General features: G+C 38.1%; 2 protein-coding genes and 1 long non-coding RNA gene across 3 annotated transcripts; 1 reads left to right on the top strand and 2 right to left on the bottom strand.

Annotated features, from left to right (window-relative positions):
- The first annotated feature begins 428 nt into the window (after positions 1–428).
- LOC131018477 (putative late blight resistance protein homolog R1A-10) lies at positions 429–2,585 on the top strand. The gene has a single exon (XM_057947195.1). It carries the CDS (start codon positions 429–431, stop codon positions 2,583–2,585), a length of 2,157 nt encoding a protein of 718 aa, XP_057803178.1.
- Positions 2,586–6,629: 4,044 nt separating this feature from the next.
- On the bottom strand, positions 6,630–9,460 carry LOC131017923 (uncharacterized). The gene is made up of 3 exons (XR_009099926.1): positions 9,254–9,460; positions 7,515–7,593; positions 6,630–6,918 (listed from the first exon to the last, which is right to left on the bottom strand). It is a non-coding gene; the product is annotated as an uncharacterized LOC131017923 (long non-coding RNA).
- Positions 9,461–19,392: 9,932 nt separating this feature from the next.
- On the bottom strand, positions 19,393–23,841 carry LOC131017921 (tRNA dimethylallyltransferase 2-like). Its single transcript, XM_057946662.1, has 11 exons — positions 23,538–23,841; positions 23,398–23,452; positions 23,149–23,228; positions 22,703–22,771; positions 22,421–22,522; positions 22,263–22,376; positions 21,798–21,872; positions 21,092–21,469; positions 20,730–20,805; positions 20,355–20,621; positions 19,393–19,821 (listed from the first exon to the last, which is right to left on the bottom strand). Exons 1-11 carry the CDS (start codon positions 23,712–23,714, stop codon positions 19,733–19,735), a joined length of 1,482 nt encoding a protein of 493 aa, XP_057802645.1. The 5' UTR covers positions 23,715–23,841; the 3' UTR covers positions 19,393–19,732.
- Positions 23,842–25,402: the final 1,561 nt, after the last annotated feature.

Genomic DNA, 25,402 nt, shown 5'->3' with positions numbered 1-25,402 from the left:
TCAGCTCACTATTTGCTCTTTTCGTCTCCCCCTATGCCTTTTCTCTTCACATAGACACATTTTTCATCGTCCAATTCATCTCTCTCTCTCTCTCTCACACACACAGTACTTTTGTCATCTTCCAAACCATTTGATTTCATCATTAAACCTTAGTCGAAAAGTTTGATCTTCAGCAATGGCTTTTGCTGCTCTTGTTTCGGTAGCACAAGTCACAGACCAAATTTTGAATCATGACCAAAAATATCCCATTCCTATTCCTTCAGTTTAAGAAATTGTATCAATCCATTTCCATACTACTTTCTCTCAATCACTGCTCTATCGTTTTTCAACAGATTGGAACACTATCGAACTGAAAACTTTCCATCAATTTTGGGATCGATCGAGTCAACTGTGTTGAGTCCAATCATCAAGTCAACTGTTGGACAATCATGCGATCGAATGATTCTCCAGCTGCTGCTCCAACATCAACACTTGCACCGACGGGAAGAATTGATGCGGTTGGTCTTGATCGCGATGTTGAGGCAATACTCAGTCGCCTCCGTCGAGATGCTGACGAACTCCAAATCATTCCGATAGCTGGCGCAGGAGGAATTGGTAAAACAACTCTGGCTCGAAATGTTTATCATGATCCATATCTCATAGACAAGTTTGACATTCGTGCTTGGGTTACAGTATCTCAGGATTATAATTTTGGTAACATTTTCAAGAATTTGCTTGTTTCCATGAAAGTCTTTGTCAAAGAAGATATAACTGGATTGAGCAAAGAGGAAATGGCTTTAAAAGTGCACCAAACCTTAATGGATAGGAGGTATTTGATTGTAATAGATGATATGTGGAGTACCAAGGTTTGGGATGAAATAAGGTCCTATTTTCCCAACAACTCCAATAGAAGCAGGATCATATTGGCTACGAGGCTAAAGGATGTGGCTGCTTATGTTGATTCTTCGGAGAAATTCCATGAGATGCAATACTTGGATGATGTCCAAAGTTTGAATCTACTTAAGAAGGAATTATGCAAAGGAGAATGCCGCCTTCCTATGTTGGAAGCGATGGAGAATATAGCAACAAAGATTGCGAGAAGCTGTGGAGGGCTGCCCCTTGCAATTGTGGTGACTGCAGGGCTTCTCTCTGAAGTCAGCGAGACTGAAGCCGACTGGGAGCAGATTGCGGACAACATAAATTTGGTCATCACAGCAGATGAGGAGAAGTATGCTGCAATATTAGATTTGAGTTATACCAATTTGCCTCATCATTTGAGGCCCTGTTTCTTATACATGGGAGCCTTTCCAGAAGATTATGAGATTCGAGCCTCAAAATTGGTGAAATTTTGGATAGCTGAGGATTTGGTTGAATCAACTGCAACCAAAACCCCTGAGGAAGTAGCAGAAGGGTGTCTGGAGGATCTGGTCAAGAGAAATCTTGTTTTGGTTACTAAGAGGAAGTCTAATGGCCGAATCAAGAGCTGTGGCCTTCATGATCTGCTGCGCGACTTGTGCCTAATGAGATCATTGGAAGAGAATTTTCTTCTAACTTTTATGGGTTCGTTTTTTCTTCCTGAAATCTTCGCAATGCAGCTCCGTATTAGTATATCTCATTCCATTATTCTTGCACACATTGATGGCTCAACCATCCATACTATTATATGCTACAGTCATAGTTCAGTAGACTCTTTGGAAAAATTTAGGAAGCTCAAGATATTGGATATGCTAAACACCAGTGTCCCAGCTCAAGTGTTTGAGCTTCGTGATCTTAGATTTCTTGCTTTCAGCTACCCCAATGCAATTCTTGAATCCACATTAAACCTTCGGAATCTCCAAACCTTGATTATTTATCCAGACGGCCCATCTATATTGGCTCATTTTCCAGTTGAAATATGGAAGATGCCACGGTTAAGACATCTCATCTCCCCCTCCGTTCATCCCTTACCCCATCCCGATGGAGCATCGCCTCCTTTAGAAAACTTACAAACACTTTCACTTGCAACCAACTTCGAATGTAGTGAAAGGATGTTGAAAATGATACCTAATGTTAAGAAGTTGGGCATATGTTACTCTGAAGAGAAGGTTGATGGGGACTATCATCTAGAAAACCTTCAACGTTTGGAAAAACTTGAGAAATTGAAAATGGAGATACGTGGTGATTTCTGTCTGAGGCCAAGTCTGAATCCTGTTTTTCCTAAGTCGTTGAAAAAGTTAACCTTGAGTGGTGGGCGGCGTCCTTGGGAAGATTTGAGTATTGTTGGTTCATTGCCTAATCTTCAAGTGCTCAAACTGAGAAACTATGTTTGTGATGGCAGCATTTGGGAAACAAGTGATGGAGAATTCGAGGAATTGGAATTTCTTCTAATTGATGAATCAAATCTTGAGAAATGGTGGACAGATAGCAGCCACTTTCCGAAGCTCAGGAGTCTAGTACTTCAACGCTGTCCTTCTCTTATGGAGATTCCAGATGATATTGGATACATTCCGACACTTGAACTGATTGAGATTGATGGGCGGAACAAATCTCTCGTGGAGTCGGCCAAAAGCATACAAAAGGAACAAGAAACTGACTATGACAATTACACCATTCAAGTTCGTTATTGATATGCTCTTTCGACTGAAGAGGTTAGCGATTATGTTTGTCTTTCTTTCACATCTTAATTCAATTAAAAATTAGTGCTCTGCTATTGATTTTATTTATTGTAGATTTTACCATTCGATCTTACATTTACTCCCTGCGTCCCATAAGAATGTATATGATTATTGGTGCCATGGATTTTAATAAATGTTAGGTGAGTGTGTTTTAAGTGGAAGAAGGGGTTGACACACACCCGTCGTGCGGTGCGGACAAAATACCTGTGTATGCCCAGTACAGACAATACACGCTCCTACTTCTCACAATAAGAATTTAGCCTTAGCGGTAAGTGTAGGGTCGAATCCCACAGGGAGTGAGGAACCACTTTGTTCTCCTACGACAAACTGAGGTGTCACAATTCTCAATCTGTATACTCTGCACAAGAAATAAACAAGATCAATAATAACAAAGGGGTGAGGTTATTCGGTTAGGTCATAACTGTTGTTAACATTCGTTTCGGTCATAGGCACACTAATGATCCGTCTATGATCCATACAAGCCCAAGGCGAGGCCCAAAGACATTGGGGCGTTTCAAGGGATTATACTTCACATATAGGATGGTTGATTCTCATTGTGGTCATTTGGTCCGAAGGTCACACAATCCTCGGTCACAAGGTAGTGCTTCACTTCTCCGTAGATAGTAGTCATACCCGTTACTCACCAAGTATGACCCTCAACAACCTTCTCTTCCGAGGTCCCCAACTCCACGCTTTTAGTGACACATGCCTCCTGGACTCAACTATTTCCGGCTTTGTCAGCCGACCAGTCATAGACATGCTACGGCGCCGAGATTGCTTTCCTCGTTTGATAACCATGGCTTTATGCCTCGTCACAGTTGATGGATAGTCTCTAGAGAAGCCCAAGATTGAGGAAGGACAGTGTATCCCATCAATCCTTTCCCCACCTTCCGGATCTACAACGCCTTTTGTTGACGCTGCTCAGCTACTCGGTCTTGGGTATACTGGTTGTCACGCCCTGGTATACCCTGGCCTTTGCTTGACACGGACAGCGTTTTACCGAACGGAGATCACTCGTTAGGCCCCTACTGCCCATGGTTTCGAACAGATCCTTCCGGAACCACGAGATTCAACCGAAAGAACAAGTGCCTCACGAATGTTTACATGTTAACAACAATTATTTCCACCCCTAAAACCTCACCAAGGGAATTACTCACACATAACACAATTCATAAATGCAGAAGGGATTAAACACATTATAGAATGAAAAGAAATACTGGAATAGATAAATAGTACCTAGGCTTCAAGCCTTCGATCTTGTTCAAAAGTAGAAACACAACGGAAAAAGGAAAAGCACGAAAAATGTAAATTGTTTTTGGATGCCACACACGGCGAGCTTAATTGGATACTAAAAGTAAAAACAAGAGTTTCAAGGTGCCAAGAGCTTCTTCACGCTGCACAACATTAGTCTTTTATACTGCCGGATGGTAGAGGCCTAACCCTAGCTGCGCCGGTTCCAAATCTTCGCCGGGATCTTCTTTCCTTAATTAGCTCGATCTTTGATTGATCCTGATTGAAGATGGCGTCCAGCTGCAAGCTTAGTCAACCTTTCCCATTCCTTCGATCCTTCCAGTTTCTTCTTCCACCTTCTACTTGTTTCTTCAAGATCTCCGAGATTGACCTTCCTTTTATGGCTCTGGCTGTCTGCTTCTCATGGTAACGATCAGACGGATTGCTCTCTTTGGTGTGACTTATACCAGGTGGGTTGCTCCAGGTTTCCATGCCCCAATTTGAGTTGGAGAGGTACTTGTTGGCCGAAGCTCCATGCTGGTAAACATGATTTAGCAATCCAGGCTCGGTAATGTCCATTCTGACCGCATTTCTTCCGTTTCCGCTCTACTGACCTTCCTTCCTTCACAACTTCGTTTTTCCCCCTGACAGACCTGTACCGACACAAATAAAGGGAAAAATAGGGCCAAATGGCCCAAAAGTCGAAGACGTATCACACCTACACACTTAAAGCATACTTGCCCTCAAGTATGTAGGTGGATTCACAGAAGACACGGACGAAAAGGTTGAAAGAAAAGGAATAAAACTAAAAGACACGAAACTTTTACAGATTTCAGGATCAGATCATACCAACATGCATCATTCAGTTCAACAGACCACAAACCAGAGTAAAGATCATGCATAAAGTGTGATGGTAGTCTCTCTTTTCGCTCAAGCACCGGGTTAAGTGTTTACACTCATAATTTGCTGTGCTAGTTCCTCTAAGAGTTTGATTGATGACTACAAGTTAAGCATACTAGTATGACTCATCAAATGGTCTTTGTTGGGTTGTAATGGGGAATACGGAGCTAAGGTGAGGTATATATGGTTCAGTGGCTAATTTCAGTATCACCCTTACTCAATATACACATTCAGTACAGTTACAACCAACCCTTTATTCCCCCATTTTCAATGGGGTTCATTTTTCTTTGATTCTTTTGTGGGCAATAATTTTTATACAATTTTTTCGTGCCCAGATTTTCTTTCTTTCCTGTAATTCCCTGTCCACCATTTTATTCACTTCATAAATTCTTTCTCCTAGATATAGCATTAACAAAGCTCAAGAAAGAATGAATTCGGCTCAAGTTGGCATACAAGGGATTATTTTTCATATTAAACATCAAAGAAAAATCTGGGGCCCTAAGTCAAAGAATCGTGCCCAAATCACACAAATCATGTACTAGCAAAAATGAGTCCTCAAACAAAGTCAAGATTTCCTAGTCACAGCAAATTCTCACCATAAACATGCATTTTTCAATTTGGTCCTGATCTCACCGGTGGGGTATTCTTAGTATCCTCACAACTACCATCATGCATTTCATACTCAATCCACCAATCATACCAAAACAGAAATCAGCATGCACAATCTTTCACCATCAAACAATGCAAGTAGACTCGACATCAAAAACAGATTAAACAGACACTAAAACAAGAAAAACAAAAGATAAAATAAAACCTAATCTACGAGTTCAGGGGAAAAGTACTTAGTCGTTTTGGTCGGAGGATCTCGCCTCCGTAGCCAGCATCTCCTTGATTTCCTTAAAACAAGCTTCCACCGCTTTGAATCCTTCCTCCACAGTATCCCTCAGCGTGGCCACTTCTCCTCCCAGCATCACCAGCTCATCCTTTACTTCTTTTAGTTCGGCCGTTAGCTTGATAATCTCGTCACTGACTGGGCGAGAAGTTCCTTGTTCCTGCGCAATCTTTGGTTCAAGTCGAACTGAGCTGCCTTCTGGTTGGACCAAACGGTAGTTACCTCCTTCATCCATCTCAACAATCCGCCAACGCACCAGCCGCCCGATATCAAAGAGTCGGGTTTCTGCCACAGCCGCTTCATCCGGGGCTTCCTCGTTGAAACCTGCAAGCTTCTTTGCCAAAAGGGTCACCAGTGGGCATAGGGAGAGATACTTGTTGGTATGGGTTACCCCATACTGAAATTGTAGTGCAGCAGTGAACCCAAAGTTCACCCTCTTTTTCTCCACCATGCACCGTAAGCCCTCTTCCAGACCGTTCCAAACCCTAACTCTCCACCTACACACTTTGCAACGCAAAGTGGGCTTGGATCAACCTCTGGGCCTCTTTTCAAATTATCTCGGCCCGACATTCCTGCATGTTAGTGCATCCAAACAAAAATAAACAACTTTAAAGAAAAAAAAAAGAAAATTCGGTATAGACCATACCGAAGTAACCACACTGGGTTGCCTCCCAGCAAGCGCTCTTGTTTCTCGTCTTGAGCTCGACCTTCCTTCACTCTTCATTCGTATTCAGGGTCGAGAAGGTGGCACTCCTCTTTCTCTCTTCCTACTTCAGCAAGCTCATGATAGGGCTTTAAGCGATGCCCATTCACCACGAACGTATCAACTCCATTGTGATCATATACTTCAATGCTTCCATTTGAAAAGATTCCCTTGATCACGAATGATCCTGACCACTTTGAACGAAGCTTCCTGTCACAGCCCACTATCCCAATGACGGGTTAACCGGGGTTATGACTTGGGGTGAACAATAAGAAATGGAAATGGACAATTACTTAACATTAAAGTATATGGAAATGTCACTCATAGATAAAATGCTAGGATCATATATGATTATTTGGATACACATAATTGAGAACTGATTAAGGTGGTTACCCAATAACACGTATCACAACTTCATATCATAGAGCTATCTTAATCAAAGTGTTTTGCAGCGGAAAACGTGTGAGATATACATATGAAGATGTATACTCAAGGTTACATTTCTTGAAATGTCAAAGGAACACCCGCTCAACATCATTCCATTCCATCAACTGCTCAACCTGCACATTTAGAAATACATGCAGGGCTGAGTATAAAAATACTCAGTGGGCATAGCCGAAAATACAACATGCATACATATATAAATTGAACTGCCATAACAGTAACACACAGGGGTTTTCTTAAATGACCTGCGCTTACTAAAATATTTCTTTCATTTTCATAAAGTCGATCGGCCGATCATTTTCCTTCATATGATCCATATCTGTTCCTTTCTGTCACGCGCCGGGAAGGAGGCCTCCTTACCACGGACGCCAAGACCGGTCGCAAGCGACTCGCGGTCTCCATAAGTGTACACGTTAACCCTAGCTAGCGACCTTTGTCTAGCATAGGATCCCAATTGGATTTCCTTTAAAGTTGGCGAACCAACACAGATAGGATACATATAAAAACATAAACATTTTTGGCAGTCAATCATTTCATAAACATTTCATTTCATTTCATAAACATTTCATTTTCATTTCATAAGAGTCATTTATCATTTGGGCATAATAATAATATGAAATTAACAGTTAAAATCATCTCATGCATATATTCGTATAAGAGGCCTACGACACGCAGGGGATCTCTATATACGTATAGTAAAAGTAATGCCCACCTGGATAGGCAAAGCCTGAAGATCATAATCACATAACCTGTCTTGGGAAAGCAGTGTTAATCCCCTTGGTCCACAAAGCCTACAAGAAATTCTATTCTTAATAGGTCTCCTTGAATCTAATCTTAAGTCATGGTGTAGTGCTTAATACTCTATGATTCACTTAGCCGGGTTTTCAAGATTTAATGAATAAATAATTGAAAACATTTCTCTTGAGTTAAGAACACCAACAATATTCTTACTCGACTTTCTTTAATAATTGGAATTATAATGAAAACCAATTTAAATCATGAGTACTTTTATTTGCAAAAATGCATATGCAAATGCATGTCATGCTTAGCATATAATAAGTAATTTACTTAAAATATACACATAATAATAATATAATATTATTATGCAAATTAAAAATAATTAATCAAACTTAATAAGTCTAATTAATTAAAATAGTGCAGTCCATTATAAATAAAGAAGCTGCACAGCCCAATTAAAAAAATTAATAAAGGCCCAGTTGAAAATTTAAAACAAAATCATTGGCCCAAGTAATTGAAATAAATCGGCCCACACTCAAGCCCAAAAATCGGCCCAGCTTTCTTGATTAAATAAGAGGCCCAAATGCTCTTCTAAATAAATGAGCCCACTGAAATAAAAATGGCCCAAACTCAATGCAAGCCCTAGCCCAACACTAGTCTTCCTTCCTCCTTATCTCAAACAAATGCACGCATACACACAACCACAAACGCAGCTCACTTCCCATCTTACTCTCTCTCTCTCTTCAATCGCGGCTCTCTCTCTCAGCCATATCCCACGGCCGCGGCTCCTTCCGGCGAGACAGCCGGCGACCGGCCTCCATCTCCCTCAACCTATATCTCCTTCAACCTCCACCCTAGTCTCGATCTCTGGCGAGCAGCGGCCAAAACCGCCACCACCGTCTCTCTCATGCTCACACAATCCGCTCGGCTTCTCCGGCGACAACAGCTGCCGGCAATCGCCCCATCTCCATCGGATCTCTCTCTCTTCGGCTGGTAACAGCCGCCTGGTTCTTCTTCTCTCCCTCAAACGTCCGTGGCCGAGCAGGCAGCGACGCTACCGCCGTGCCCTGCCTCTCTCCGCTGCACTTTGGCCTACGGCAGCAGCTTCAGGCCGCCACCATCGCCGCCCTCTCTACCCTTAACCAGAACATCACCCGACTCTCCAAGATCTGCTCGTCCCTCTTTCCTCTCGAAGTTTCACCGCCGCCGAGCTCCATTCCCTTCACCCAACCGACCGCAGCAGCAGCAGCAGCAGCAGCCGCTGCTTCCCTCGGTCTCCCTCTCATTTCCCGCGACAGCAACCCACGGCTGCCGCCGTCCTCCTCTCAACCCTCCACCTAGACTACTCCGACCAGCCCACCTCCTTCTCTCCAACCGTGGCCGGCAGCAGGCGGCACAGCCGCCGTGCGTGCCTCCGTCCCCTCCCGACTCAATTCACACAGCCACCACCCGACAAAGCTCAAGACTCAAGTTCGATTCATACAGTATACATAACATTTCTCTATTTCTCTTTTTATTGTTCCATTGTAAATGCAGTACATGAAATTTATACTGTATGCATATATCAAGTAAAGTTCACATTTTTTTTTTTTTCTTTCATATAACATGCTTATACACAATGAAATCTTATGCAGTTTAATGCTCATGAAAATTTGACGAATTGCTAAAACGAAACTGGTTGAGTAGAATAGGCAAGGGAGTACATGGATGAACCTTTAGAAGTTTTGAGTTGAGCCGTTGAAATCTGAATTGGCTCGATTGCTTGATTTGTGAGGAGAATGAATTGCTTTCTGTTGTTCTTGGCTAAACTTGAACTCTGAATGAGTATATGTTGAGGTTGGTGACTTGTGAATTATTGGCGTAGGAGAAGAGTGGAAACATGACTAAAATATTTACTTTCCATCATGGTTTAAAGCTGGAAAGAGAGTAAGTACAGGGTGGGAGTAGTGGTGGATGGGAATTTAGCTAATTTTAGTGTTGTAAAGTGGAGATAGGTGGTGGATGGGTGGAAGACAAAAGTAACGTGTGAGTGGAAATAGGTGGGAGTAGTGGGAGGAATAAAAAAAAAGTCTTCCCGGTTGTACTATGAAAACTGTAATAATTTTTTCAGTGTTTGCTTAAATAAAAGCTCGTGAAAATGCTTTGATTGCTAAATTAAATAAATATGCAATGCATATAAATTTAATAACTAAATTTACAAATGTTTTTGTAAATCATTTTTGTTGGAATTAAAATAAATTCTTTTTCTCAATCCGGCGTGAATCATCTTAAATCTTAAGTTCAAAATAAATTCTAAATTGAACTCAGGGAAACGGGGTATTACATTCCTCCCTCCTTATAAAAATTCCGTCCTCGGAATTGCATATCTGGTATTCTATTTTGTGATACTAGTCATTCGTTTCATTCATCTCTTTTGTGGCCTTTTCCATCCTGTGATGGTTCCACTACATGACGAGAACAATATTATTGCCTCGTAAAACTTGAATCTTGCGATCAAGTATCTGGACTGATTTCTCATCACAACTTAGGTCCTGGCTAGGACTACTTTATCTTGCTTAATCACATGCTTTCTTAATTGCGAGGTGCTATACGTATTGTATACATCCACAATGCTTGGTGGCAGAGCCAACTTATAGGCTACAAAGACCTAACTTATCTAGGATCTCAAAAGGTCCTATATAACGGGGTCGTAACTTGCCCCTCTTTCCGAAACGTATAACTCCCTTTGAGGGAGAGACTTTGAGGAAAACTCGATCCCCAACATTAAATTCTAATTCCGATCGGCGTTTTTTTTTTTTGGCGTAAGACTTTTGTCTATCTTGAGTTTCTTTGATTCTTTGCTTGATGTGGTCGACTTTCTCAATCATCTGTTGGACCAGTTCAGGACCTAACAACATTCTTTCACCCACTTCATCTTAGTAAAGTGGTGAACTACCTTAATTGTTTCCTTCGTCCTAAGTCACCTTCTCAGATTTGACTAGGGAATTCTAATATCAAACTTTTCTCATCATCTTGGTAACTTTCACTTAAAGATTAATGGCACTCCTTCTGCCATGTAAACTCATTTTCTCATTTTCAAATGATTATTTAATGGGGGTTCCTAAGTTTCTATTGTGGTGGCGTTCCAACTTTATTCTTGCTGTAGCTTCTGGCACTTTAGCCAAAGCATTCACTCTCTTAACTTGAGCCTACTAGCCTTGGGGTTGGGTTATACCTTAAGTTTAGTTCTAGTGCTTTCCTTCCATTTCCTTTTTCTTTACCTCCATCTTGAGGTGGTGTACATATCTTGTTTGTGCGTGAACTTTTTCCTTCTCCAATTGTTGTAGTGACTCGGTGGTGAGAATCTCGTTTATTGCTTGTTCCTTCATAATATCTCCCTAGTTTACTAGGGAAATTGAAAATCTCATGCCGCGATTCATTTACGAACTTCTTTACGCATTTCTCATTATTCATTTATAAATGACTTAAATAAGCATTTTAAACTCCATTAAAAAGGAATTGATTTAAAACATTTTAATCCTTTTAAAATCCATACTTATAAAGCCTTAACTCATGCTCTATCTCATATTCTATCTCTTTACTCATCTCTATATAAACTCTCCACTCATCTCAAATCCTTAAGTTCAAGGATAAGTTTCAAGAAAATCATGGTACTAAGTCTCGATTTATCTCTCATATAAGGCTCGTCTAATCTCATTCAACACATAGACAACACAATCACATAAGGCACATAAGAAAACACAATCAAACATTATCAAAACATGCTCTGTTTTTACACTGATTCAACTTCAAAATCCAACCTGTTCTTACTCCGACACCTCCTGGACTCGAGACTCATACCAAAAGAAAGGTCTTCGAGTCTATTTTCATATAAAAAAAAGTAGAGTCAAAAACTCGAAGTATTGTAGGAGATATGACTGTTTTACTACAGTCTACCATATTCGGCAGTTTTGAGCAATCGAAAACTTGGATTTTTGAAAAATAGTAAATGTTGTCAAACTGGGCTCACATTTTGTGGATATCTAGCTAACACAATAAGGTTAATACCATAAAATTTTGGAAAGCTAGATCACACAGGAAGCTACTGAAATGAATGACTCTTTCCCCTGCTCTCTGAAACTCTCGGTAGTAATGTGCAGTTTCGGTTTTGTATTTTATAAAAATAATAGACGAAGTCCAAATGACTTGAAATTTTACCGATGTTCTCAATACTCATGCAGAGACTTGGTATAAAATTTTCAAAGCTTTTTAACATTGAAAAACCGTCGATCACAGTAGGTCAGTAGGCCTACGAAATTCACCACAATCTCATCTCAAACTCTTAAAATACTCAACTCAACATTCCTTCAAGGAAACTCATCAAAGCTCATTTTAAACACATATAACACTCACAAACATTCAAGCACAATATAATGCTCATCATACTCAAATCTTGACTCTCTTCTTACATCATAACCTCAAATCTCTAGTAAAACGTTTCAATGAACGCATCATTAAAATTCTCCTCTCATTTTCATGATCAAAATTACTCAAATACTCAAACATGATCTCATTCATCATATAAATCATTATACACATATAGATTCCCTTTTATCATGTACTAAACTCTAATGAAACTTCATGTATCATCATAAAACTCTTAATAAAACATGACAAACTTTCACATAATGGTCATAAAGCAACTAGACCTCATTTCATCAATCATCGACTTCTCAAAATATGAAAACTCAAAAACTCATACAAACTAAACTAAGTCAAAAAATTTCTTAGCCAACAAAAGACTTACTCAAATATAATTATACACTAATATCATGCTCAAATACATATATCTTAAGCCAAAATCACTTTAATAACACATAGGCAAAAAGTCCTAATTTTTATTAAACTAAACTCTTTTGAAAATATCACTAATCATGTATAACCTATTGATCAAATCATAGTTCTAACATCCTAGGTTACCAATTAGCACAAATCAACATCATAAAACAAGATCACATATAGATACATATGTATGTCATCTTCTTCCTCAAACTAACACTTTTCATTTTTCATTTCTCAACCTCAACTTCAATCTCATCCATCATTAATCATCTAGATCATCTCATAAACTCAAATCCATCATCAATACATCAATTGATTCATAGGATCTCAACATCCCAATTTTAGGTAAACTAACCTAATAGAAAAATCTATATCTCATGGCTAATCATCAAGATATTCATATATATTAACTCAATAATCATCAATCATCATATAACTCAAGCCAATTCAAGAAAACAAACAACAAAATTTCGTAGGGTTTCAAGCCCCTAATTTTCGAAAATTTCATAGAAATAAGTTGGGTGATTTTCTTGCTCAATCATGATCATATACTCACATATAACATCATACAATCTAGATCTATAAAATAAGAATCACTTACCCAAGATTAAACAAAAATCAAAGTTTTCCTTTCTCACTCTTCAAACCAAACCCCACGGTCCTCTTGAAATCTTCAAGAATTGAAAGGTGTTTATGTTGATTTGGTGGAGGAATTGATCTTGATGTGAACTTGGAAGCTTTGGTGATTCATCTATGGTGATCTTTTGGAGCAAAATCGGAAGAGAGGGAGAGAAATTGAGAGTGGCCGAATGGTGAAGAAAATGAGGGAAATGAAGTGAATTTGTCTTGCTTAGGAAGGATGATTGGAGACCAAACACTATTCACCATTTAATACTTGTCCCCCCCCCCAACCTATACACTAATCCCTTCCCTTCATCTTCATACCACACGTCCACTTCAAGTAAGGCTAAGGAAATTAATCACATGCTTATTAGATTAAAATAATCATGTGTGTGTAAGGTTGTGTAGTCTAGAATAAATCATGTATTAAGCTACATTAATAAAATCATAAAAGACTAATTACTAATTAATGCAATGCTACAAAACTATTGTGACCAATATTTAAAATAAATATGGCACTAATATTAGTGCACTCACTCAATTATAATATTCCTCATCATAGGAAAAATAATTTGAAAATATTTTGTTTGGAAAAATTTTCATAAACCGACATTCTTTGATTTCTCGGTAAAAATAAATTGCACTTGCTTTGAAAACTTAATTAAAATTCCAAGTGCTAAGGTTATCAAATAAAAATCATAATAACTTGCTCACAATGACATACGTAACAAAACTCACATAATCAATCAGTCACGTAATTTCACATAATATCACGTCAAAGCAGTCGGCAAACACAGACAAACTAGACGTCTCTCCGACCGATTTTTTTTTTTTTTTATCAAGGTTTTTCACTCTTTCTTTCTCGACTCTATTTCCAACTCATTATTCCTATTTTCTTAATAGGACAGTCAATCTCTCTGACATCTCAGTATTCTCAATAGTGTTAAGACACTATCTCACAACATAGGGAAAAGTACGGGGTGTTACATGTACTATCAAATTTAGATAAAATTCATGACTTCATGCATAATTTAAAATTCATGTGGCTCATATAAATACACTTAACTCACCAATTAAAACTTATGCACCACATTTATAAAAATTTTCCTTTAACTAAGCACATTAAAACACATATATAATGATTAAATTCACATCAGATAAATCAAACCAGTTTTTATTATAAATGGATGCCGAATCCTAATTATTAATAATTAAGCCCTTAATCAGGGATTAAAAGTCGGGGTATGACATACTATCCACTTTAAAAGAAATTTCGTCACGAAATTTGTACCACAGAAAATAATTCTGGGTACTTCTCATTCATGCTAGAATCGAGTTCCCACTATCGCCTTTTCTTGATCATAGTGCTTCCAAAGAACTATTACTAAGGGTATCGACTTATTCCTTAGTACTTTAACTTTCCGATCTAGAATAGATTCGGGTCTCTCCTCATATCAATTGGATTCCTAATTCCAATTTATATACACGAGATTTACTTGAGAATAAGTTCCCTCGTCCTTTTTCGGCGGTTCATTTTGCTCCTACCTCATTCCTAGGGCTCATCTACGGGGTATTCTTTTTTCCAAAGACTAAAATAGTCATCAACCCATTTCTTGTTACCTATCACATGAATAACACTTTCCTATGAATTTATCTTAAAACTATCATAGACCAATTAACTTAAGTCCTCGTACTCGAACACTATATTACGGTATTAGCTTGGACTCTGAATTTCTATCATAATGAGTGGTCGATATCATTTATAGGACAAAAACTAATCTCAACCAATCACAATGAGACACAATAATATGAAGTCATAGTTTGGGTAGTATACTACATCGGTAGACTAACATTTCTTGGTCTTATCAAACAAGGGGATCTATTATGACAACTCACGAGTTGCAAGGCTCAAACTCAACACAACATCAAAACAAGGTGTTGTAGAAATTGTTCAAGAGAATCAAAAGAATGACCAGAGGGTATGAAATGATTAACTACTAGGTCGAACAAAATGACCTCGAGTATGAACCCATCTGGCTTTTCAACCGAAAGTTGAAACACATGGGTTTTCAACCCAAAAGACGTCTACTGAGATTTGGATCATGTGGACTGGCCAGGTCCAACATCATCACCTCCCAGTCACACGAGAAACATCGTCCCGAACTTGAAGGGCCATGAACATACTATACATAACAAAACATAAGTTCATTATGACAATTAAACTTATCTTAAGGTTCCCTATCCTATTGATCTCAAACCCCAAACCTCTCTTAAGACATATACACACAGACATACGTACACAGGCAAAACACTCTATTCATAAAATCTATCCTGTAGCAAAAGTCGATTTGATATTCCGTCGTACTTGAACATTTGAACGTAGAGACTATGGTTCAACCTTTGATGCAACGTTTACCTTGAATTCGTCGCGTATCGTCATTCTGTGTTTTTCCTTTACCTCGTACATATCTTTCCATTCCTCTTTGTAGTTCAAAAGAATCATTGTTTTCTTGAGGGAGCTGAAATGCTCTAAGTTCTCTTTCATTCTTCTACATCATCACCTTAAGAATCTAGATTGTAGAGATATCCTACTAATCTAGTAGTCTATGTTCTTTTAAAATTGTGATCATGCAACTTATAGCAATCTATGTTCTCCGGGAAAACATATGTCAATTTTTCTATCATTCGTCTGATCATAACATCATAGATTGCGAAAATATGCCATGAAAGGCAAAACATTCAACATTTCATCATAACCTGCTCTTCACATAAACATATTCATGAAGCATTTTAGAACATTAACATCTTTAAAACGTTGAAACTACAGTTACCTTCTTTCCTTGATTGAGCACGATGCAATGGAGTGTTGAGCGGTGCCATATGAACCCGTGTAAGTCTAAAGAATCAAACTAGACTCGACTCTTTAGAATAAGGTTTCTAGGGCCAGAGCGAACGAACCGCTCTGATACCACTCTGTCACATCCCACTATAAAATGACGGGTTAACAAGGGTTATGACTTGGGGTGAACGATAAGAAATGGAAATGGACAATTACTTAACATTAAAGTATATGGAAATGTCACTCATAGATAAAATGCTAGGATCATATATGATTATTTGGATACTTATAAAACATACATATAAATGAGAACTGATTAAGATGGGTTACCCAATAACACGTATAACAACTTCATAACATAGAGCTATCCTAATCAAAGTGTTTTGCAGCGGAAAACGTGTGAGATATACATATGAAGATGTATACTCAAGGTTACATTTCTTGAAATGTCAAAGGAACACCCGCTCAACATCGTTCCATTCCATCAACTGCTCAACCTGCACATTTAGAAATACATGCAGGACTGAGTATAAAAATACTCAGTGGGCATAGCCGAAAATACATTCATGCATACATATATAAATTGAACTGCCATAACAGTAACACACAGGGGTTTTCTTGAAAGACCTGCGCTTACTAAAACATTTCTTTCATTTTCATAAAGTCGATCGGCCGATCATTTTCCTTCATATGATCCATATCTGTTCCTTTCTATCACGCGCCGGGAAGGAGGCCTCCTTACCACGGACGCCAAGACCGGTCGCAAGCGACTCGCGGTCTCCATGAGTGTACACGTTAACCCTAGCTAGCGACCTTTGTCTAGCATAGGATCCCAATTGGATTTCCTTTAAAGTTGGCGAACCAACACAGATAGGATACATATAAAAACATAAACATTTTTGGCAGTCAATCATTTCATAAACATTTCATTTCATTTCATAAACATTTCATTTTTATTTCATAAGTCATTTATCATTTGGGCATAATAATAAACTGAAATTAACAGTTAAAATCATCTCATGCATATATTCGTATAAGAGGCCTACGACACGCAGGGGATCTCTATATACGTATAGTAAAAGTAATGCCCACCTGTATAGGCAAAGCCTGTCGTTTAACCTTATCTCTGAATCGGAATAGCAGTGCTAATCCTTCTGATGCTCAAAGCCTACAAGAAATCTATTCTCAATAGGTCTCCTTAAATCTAATCTTAAGTCATGGTGTAGTGCTTAACATTCTATGATTCACTTAGCCGGGTTTTCAAAATTTAATGAATAAATAATTGAAAACATTTCTCTTGAGTTAAGAACACCAACAATATTCTTACTCGTCTAATAATTGGATTTATAATTAAAACCAATTAAATACTTTTATTGCAAAATAAATGCAATTTCATGTCATGCTTAGCATATAATAAGTAATTTACTTAAAATATGCACATAATAATAAATTAATATTATTACGTAAATTATCTTTAAAATAATTAATCAAACTAATATGATAGTCTAATTAAATAAAATGATGCAGTACCTTTAAATGAAAATCTGCACAACCCAAGCTTTTAATAATTAAAACAGGCCCAGTTAAAAGGAATTAACAGCCCAACACTAAATAAATTTCGGCCCAACTGCCCATTAAATAAAACCCAGCCCGAAACCTTTAATATTTTCGGCCCAACAAAAAGAAAAGCAAAACCCATAAGCTCAAGCCTAAAAGCCTCAAATCCCTTCCTTCAAGCCCTAGCCCAACACCTAGCCTTTTTTTCCTCCTTCCTCCCTCATCAGTCACGCACACAACACATATCAGTCACCTCCCTCTCTCAACACTCGACTGATCCTCTCGCTCTCTCCTCTCGAAGTTTCACCGCCGCCGGAGCTCGCCGGGGAAGCGAGCAGCGACAGGCTAGACCTCTGCTGCTACTCCATCGTGCCCGGCGACAACGTCGCTCCGGCCACTTCTCCCTCGAATTCTCAACTGTTCGTAACTCTCTCTCTCTCCGTCCGTGGCCGAGCGACAGCGGCAGGGCCGCCGCGCCCTGGCCTCCCTCTGCTCTCTCTCAAACCTCCCGGTGACAGTAACCCATGGTCGCCGTCGTTCTCCCCTCTGTTCACCGAACCCAGCGGGAACAGCCTCTGTTCTCCCTCTCCCCCTTGGCGACGACGGACGCCGACGCCGCCGCCTCCCTCGATCTCTCTCTCCGGCGACTGCAACGACAACAACCACCATCTCCCTCTTCCTCACCAAATCGCGCCGCCGCGATCCCTCTCTGGAACTCCGGTGAGTCAGCAGCGAGAAGCCACTGTTGTTGCGCCCCCTCTCCAATTTCAGGCGACGATGACGACTCCTCGCCGCCACCGTCAGCACACCACTCCCACTCCCTCTCTGAAATTTCCGGCGATAGACGACGGGGTCGTCGCCGATGGTAACAACCAGTCGCACCACCGTCAACCCTTATCCCCCTGACTCGACTCAACACAGCAAGAACAGGAGACAAAAATTTCAAAGCTTCAAAATGAAATCTTTTCTCTTTTCTTTTCAATGAATCATGCTTTCATATATGTATATATGTACACAGATTGTATGCAGATTTAACATAAAGGGAAAATCATGCTTCAAGACTCATCTTTTATTGAAACATTGAAGCTTATGCAGTTCAAACTTGTATTTGTTGGTTTTCTAGTGTGATTTATAAAGCTAAAGTAAAACATAATTTAAGTTGGTAAACCTTGAATGAGAGGGCTGATCGTTTGCTGCTGAATTGTTGAAGGAGATGAGCTTGGAATATATTTTGTATAGACTTATGAATCTGAGTTTCTTCCTTGCGAAGTGATATGTGGTGAGTGATCAATTAATTTGTGCCTAATGGAAAAAGGCAGAAACTTGGTTGATGTATAGTTGTATTGCAGATGAGGAGTCTGACTGTAAAGGCATGGCTTGAATGCCTGTAAAGGAGTAGGTGTAGTGGGTGTATTGCAGTAGGGAAGTTGGTGATGTGCAGTAGAGGAGTTAGTGGTGGGAGTAGGTGTAGGAATAAAAATAAAATAAAATAAGATAAAATAAAATAAAAAGTCTTCCAGGTTGTACTATGAAAACTGTAATAATCGTTCAGTGTTTGCTTAAATAAAAGCTCGTAAAAAAATGCTTTGAATGCTAAATTAAATAAATATGCGACGCACATAAATTTATAAATGTGTTTTAATTTTTTTTTAAACACTTTTGTTGGAATTAAAATAAACTCTTTTTCTCAATCCGGCGTGAATCATCTTAAATCTAAGTTTAAAATAAATTCTAAATTTAGCTCGGGGAAACGGGGTATTACAATTTTACTCTCCTAAATACATGTGCTCAAAAGAGAGGAGTCATGAATATTGGGACCGAGGGAATATGTTTCAAAAATAAAATTAATTTCTAACTTTTAAAATATCTCACTGTAATACACACTACCTTTATGTATCTATACATATGTTTCCCGATTATTTTTATTTGCATAACTATTTATTTAATAGTATTTACATATTTTGATTATTTGTTTAATTTAAAATTCTACATTTAATGATTTAATATAATAAAATAAAATAAAATGGCTTCGTAATTATTATAAATAATTAAAATTACATTACTAAAATTGAAATTACATTAATTGAAAATACAGAAATAGATAAAACCCCCTTAAAAATATATAAAAGGCACTTAAAAGTATTACTTCCACCCATATTTAGCTTTGATCTCGGCTACCATCATGTTAAAATTATATAGTTCTGCCACCGACATGCCACTAGTATCCTTACGACAAAACTCAATATGTTGGAGCTTAAATTGTTCCTCTTGAAGGCTCAATTGTCTAAGCATAAGCTCTTGCATATACTTCCACTTGTTTTCGTTAGTTGTAGTTGTCATTTTTGCCTTTTGCTTCAATTTTCGTTTAGCTCTCTATTGTCCCATCGGCCGCATTCGAGGGCCACTATCAGTAGAAGATGGACTATCTGTTCGAATAAAAGCTCTGGTTGGGAACTTTAAATAAGTTATATATTCGATATGTTTTAGACGAGTTAGAAGGATGATATTGTTAAAAAACACAAAAAAGTTGGAAACAAAAACTGCCAGAAAAATATTTAAAATGGAAAAGAAAAAAAGAATCAAGCTGTCACCCGCCCCACGCGCATGTTTCACACGTGCCGTGGTGACGCGCTGCAGCTGTCAAAATATTTAAAATGGAAAAGAAAAAAAGAATCAAGCTGTCACCCGCCCCACGCGCATGTTTCACACGTGCCGTGGTGACGCGCTGCAGCTGTCAGGTGGGGCCCACAGAAAAGAGAGGAAGCTGGGTGAAAACTGGGAGCTGGGTCCTAGGTTTTGAAATAGGAACTGGTTTCTTTTTACTTCAATGGGACAAAATGTGGCTTCCAAATTGGAAGCCACCATTGGAGGCACCCTTAGAAGCCATGAAGAGAAGCTAAGTTGATGAACTTTTCTCAACTCATCAGTTATAAACTAATAGCAAAGATTAATCCACACTAGGGTTCTTCATTAAACCTGATAAGATGCCCAACTTTCTCAGGCGTGAAGCTCGTTTCCGGTGGCTGCGCCCTTGTTTGTGTTGCTCCCATTCATGAGCACCTCTAAGCTCCCTATGGCCACATGCCTCACAAATGTATCGAGTCCAAAGGTCCCTGTCAGCCAGTTTTGTGTCTTCAACATCTATTTTGGTAGCTTCTGTTCTGGCAGTTGTATCAAGGAAAGATTTGATGATGTTAACTGATGGTTCCACCACCTTCACAGACCACGTATTGTCGGAAGCACCTGCAGAAACAGGACGTCTCAGGTAAGTCATGGAGATTGATGAAAACTTGATCTATAGTTCAGGTAAGTTATGGAGATTGATGTACGGAGAGTGGCAAAAATGCATACCTTGCAAGCAACTTGTGACGTCTACAAAATGTATGTTCCATCCGAACAGCATTTGAAGTCGACTGAACCGTCTCTTCTGTTGAGGAAAAAGTGAACCGTTGATGAAGTTCAAACTAAAATAAATAGAAGCAATTTACTCAACGATAACAACCCCATTTTATCAACACCAAATGCCAGAAAACAGTGACTGACATGAACACACGATAAAACTCATAAAAAGTACTATACAATCAGTTAAGCTTGTATCCAGATACCACTAAAAATTGCCTACTTGTCTAACCAAATATTTGCCTATCAACTTCTCAAAAGCATTTTAAATAAAACATGGAATATAGAAGTTACACATAGGAGAGTTCACTTACTTGACGACGAACAAGTCTTCTGGTATTCAATTTCATTTTCTCAACAGCTTCTCTTAATTTGAGAAGCAGTTGGTCTTCACCAGAGGAATTCGTGATGTGGTGCATGTTCTCTTTGAGCAGCTCTGGGAGTGCAGACGACTGTTGACATTCTGAGTTCCAATATTTTAGGAAATCCTCAAATTCCCGGGCACCAATTGCCTGCCTTAGCCCTCGTGTATAATCTGCATTCGACTTGTAAACATCACGAACTTCTTCAAGTAGACCGGTAGAAACCATGACGTCAACTCTTTGGTTCACATATAGATCCATTGCCAGGAGAGACGCATCAACACATATAAAGCAGCAATCATATCTTAAATTATCAGCTTGACCCCAGTTCTGCCCTGCCACATTCCAAAGTTAGAAATCAAATGAAAACTATATATAATTCAGTCAATGCTATCACTTTTTGCCCATTATAATTGTTGTTTCTTAGTAGAATGTAACGAAAGAAAAATCTCACAAAAGCCTATCAGCGCAAAAGTATGTAGTATGTATGCATGTGTCGGTTTGTATAGTTACAGTATCGGTATAACAACACAGCTAAGTACTTAATTTTGATTAAGTATCTGGATGGGAAATACAGTAATTTCATGACAGGACATAATGTGTCGTGCTTAAAGAAATGAAGGTGTGCTCGGGATTTTATCATAAGCATAGCAAGTACCTGCATGGTATTCCCTTGGAAAAGTTTACTTGGAAGAACACCAAGATGCGAATATACAGTAAGATATTGCTTGATCTGCAACAACCGTGTAGATATGTGATTATTAGTGATAAGGAGCTGCAAGTCCACTAGTGGCAGTCTTAACATGTGACAAAACCTTAAGAATAGAAAATCACATAAACTCACATGAATAGCTAAAAGCTACAACATAAACAACATTACAGGTTAGCCTCTTAAGTATTGTCTTCAATGCAATTTCCCAATGAAAAACGACTAACTATAATACATATGTAATTATGTATAGCTTGAAGGTACATCAAACATCCACTAATATCAGAACTATCCCAACGTGTCAGTTTTGCATATAGATCAACATGAAGGTAAAGGGTAAAAAGTACAGCTAGACGAATGGCACACGAAATTGATGACAATGTGTTCCCATCATCATCTAAAGAAGTTCCGCACCTTCCTTTGGTCATTTGGATGAATTCTGTTTGCTGCAACTGGATCGAGGTCCTTCAGACGGCTGTAAGTATAAAGACAATCTTCACCCGGTGGTTCAAGTTCAATATCGGGTCTCTCATTAAAGAAACGTTATCCTTGAACTTTATTGCTTAGGTAACAAAACGAAAGCAACAAATGTCTTTCTTACCATGGGTATCCATTAAGCAGTTTGCTTCGAGATCTTCTGCATGATCATCCAATAGGAAACGGCTTACAAGAGCCTGAAGACAAAGATATTTACCAGGTCAGAAATAGAAATCACATCTGAAAACATATTGGCCATGAGCATTAGAAGAATAGAAAAGGTGGATCCTCAGATTAACAAAAATACAATGACTAGATGATAATAACAAGGTGGTTTGAAAATGATTGCACAGCAGTAAAACAAGTTAGCAGCTAACCTGGATATAGTAATTTGTTCCTCCAACCAGAACAGGCAAGCGATTACGTGAGCAAATCTCATCGATAAGCTAAAAAGCAGATTAGATGCCAGATAATTAGTCAACAAAACTGCAGAAGATTGTCAAGATATTACTACTACAGATTATAGGCAAATTAATATCATTCAAGTGATCATATAATAGTTTTAAGGACTACTACTTAACCATCAAAATTTGTCTTTAAAACTGAAGATACTGTCACTAGAATTAACTTCTCGTTGTATAACTAAGGGCAGATGCAATAGATAACAGAACAGCTACATCGAAGGTGAAGCATTTGTTCAATGGTACTTGCATAAGTAAAAAGATAAAGCTTCCCATAAAATTTAGAAGAAAATCAAATGGAAAACACTAAATGAAGTGGAGCTACTGTGACTATCACAACAGCAAAAGGAAAATCATCTCACCGGAATAGCAGAATCACGGAAGTCTTTAGCCGTGAATTCAACATTTGGACTTATTGTCCCCAGCAGATGATGCGGAACTCCTGATAACAAAACACACACACACACAAGCACGATCAGAATAACTACAACTCCATAATTCGGTACTGAAACAGCACAAACAAGACATCAAACATATTATACAAAAGCAAAATACCAGCACCACATGTAATCATGCTTCGATAAAACAGCAAAATAGAGCAAAGCAAAAACCTTTTTGCTCATGAGCAGGAACTTTATTAGTAAGAACATCCAACCCTTGATAAACCTGCGGCAAAATCGTAATTGTCAGTAACCTGAAACTGCATGTATGTTCTTCGATCAACAATAATAAATTTATGAAAATTCGGTACCTGCATGGAATCGGCACTGATAATTTCAATGGGGAAGTGAGAAGCAAGGTCTATAGCCAATTTGGATTTGCCTGATCCCGTAGCGCCCATTATCACCACGATTTTGTGCTTTGTATTCGGGCCCTTGTTCGGATTATGGCCAGATGATTTCTCTTCGGGCGGGCTTGTAGCCTCCATTATCGCGCTTGCGCCGCGGCCTCGCCGCCGCTAGGGCTATTCGCCGGCGATAAATTGATAAGATTGTGAGTGAAGGATGGATAAAATGGGCCGAGCTGATCCATTTTGGGCTTAATAGTCTGAACTTGAGTTACAGTGACTTTTTAGCCCAAATTTATAAATATGGAGTATAAATATAGTCTTAATTTATTTACTACTATTTTTATTTAATTTATAGCTCAAATTAAAATTTCAGCTATCTAATGATGATGTGTCTAGCTGTAAATTAATTTGATAATTAAAATAAATTACATTATATATATATTTTTTTATCTGTACATTAGCTCCAAAACATCATTGTTTCATTAAAAATTCAAATTTTACGCGACTTCTTATATTCTCACATTAATGGTTAAGCGGGAAAGTAAGAGCTAGCTGAAGAGTCGTTGTACTTTAACAAAGCTTTGTTATCACGCGGGCTTACTTTCTTACATATCAAATAAAGCAAAAGTTTATCTTTGAATAGGTTATTTCTCTTTCCAAAGCATTTGAATTGAAAATATTTAAGTATTATCTTGTCATAAATGTTTTGATTTTAGTGTATGATATTTATTTGCATTGTCTTTGCCAATTTTAATGAATGAGTTATTGAAATACATGTCTTCATACATGTAATCAGATTAATTCGCTGCGTACACTCAAGTGCCTATTATATTAGTTAAGTCGATTTCATTCGAACTTACGATGAGGTGTCATGTAAAGACTTGGTATGGATCTATGTGACCAGATCTCAATTATCTTATGAAATCCTTTTGTTGACATTGATTTTAGTTTGATCCTTCAATAATGGTTTAGTCTCTTTCTATCTTCGCTTTTAATCACCCTCCCTTAGTCATGGGTTCTTGGCTTATAACTATCTTTAGCTATGTCTGGTCGTAAAACTATACTCGATTAGCTATTGGGTTGGGTCTCGTATACCCGATACCTGATACTCTGATTTCCAGCCCTACTCTATATTGTCAATCATGCAAAGTAAACACACTAAGACTATGTTTATCACCAACATCCAATGATTCAACCATCATTAATATTTAACTAATTTTCTCTATTCCACAATCACCAATATTCATCTCAACCCACCCACCTCTATTTTTAGAAGTTTATCAATGACCACTTCAACCATAATATTATATATAATAAATTAATTATTACTTTTAATCATAACAATTTAATAATATTAAATATAAATTAAAATATTGCAAAACATTTAAAAATGTGAAAAAATAACAAATTAATAAAAATTCGAATTCCGACAAACTAAGAAAATAAATTACAACAATTCAAATTTGAAATTGAAAATAAACAATCGATACTAGTATTAAGTTACGATCGCTAAATTTTTGTCATACAATCAAGATGATCCAAGTAATCATGTCTTAGTTGGGACCCTGAAATTGAAAATAAACAAACCGTTATGAGCTTTTCTAATGCGAAGTTGGGACCTAATTTTCATATAACTCGCTAGGCTTGCAATCATATTTGCATAGTATATGAAATTTTCATTTTCACTTCAACGAATATTCTTTCTTAATCAATTTTCAATAAATTCTATAAGGTCATGATAGAAGTGCTTATTTTATCTTTGACTATCATATTATGCAAGATGATACAAGCAATCATTCTTTTCCCATAATGTCAGGGTCCCAACT

This window comes from Salvia miltiorrhiza, chromosome 3 (genome assembly GCF_028751815.1).
Source record: "Salvia miltiorrhiza cultivar Shanhuang (shh) chromosome 3, IMPLAD_Smil_shh, whole genome shotgun sequence".
NCBI lineage: Eukaryota > Viridiplantae > Streptophyta > Magnoliopsida > Lamiales > Lamiaceae > Salvia > Salvia miltiorrhiza.
The sequence above is the reverse complement of the archived record's forward strand: the minus strand, read 5'-3'. Positions and strand labels throughout refer to the sequence as shown.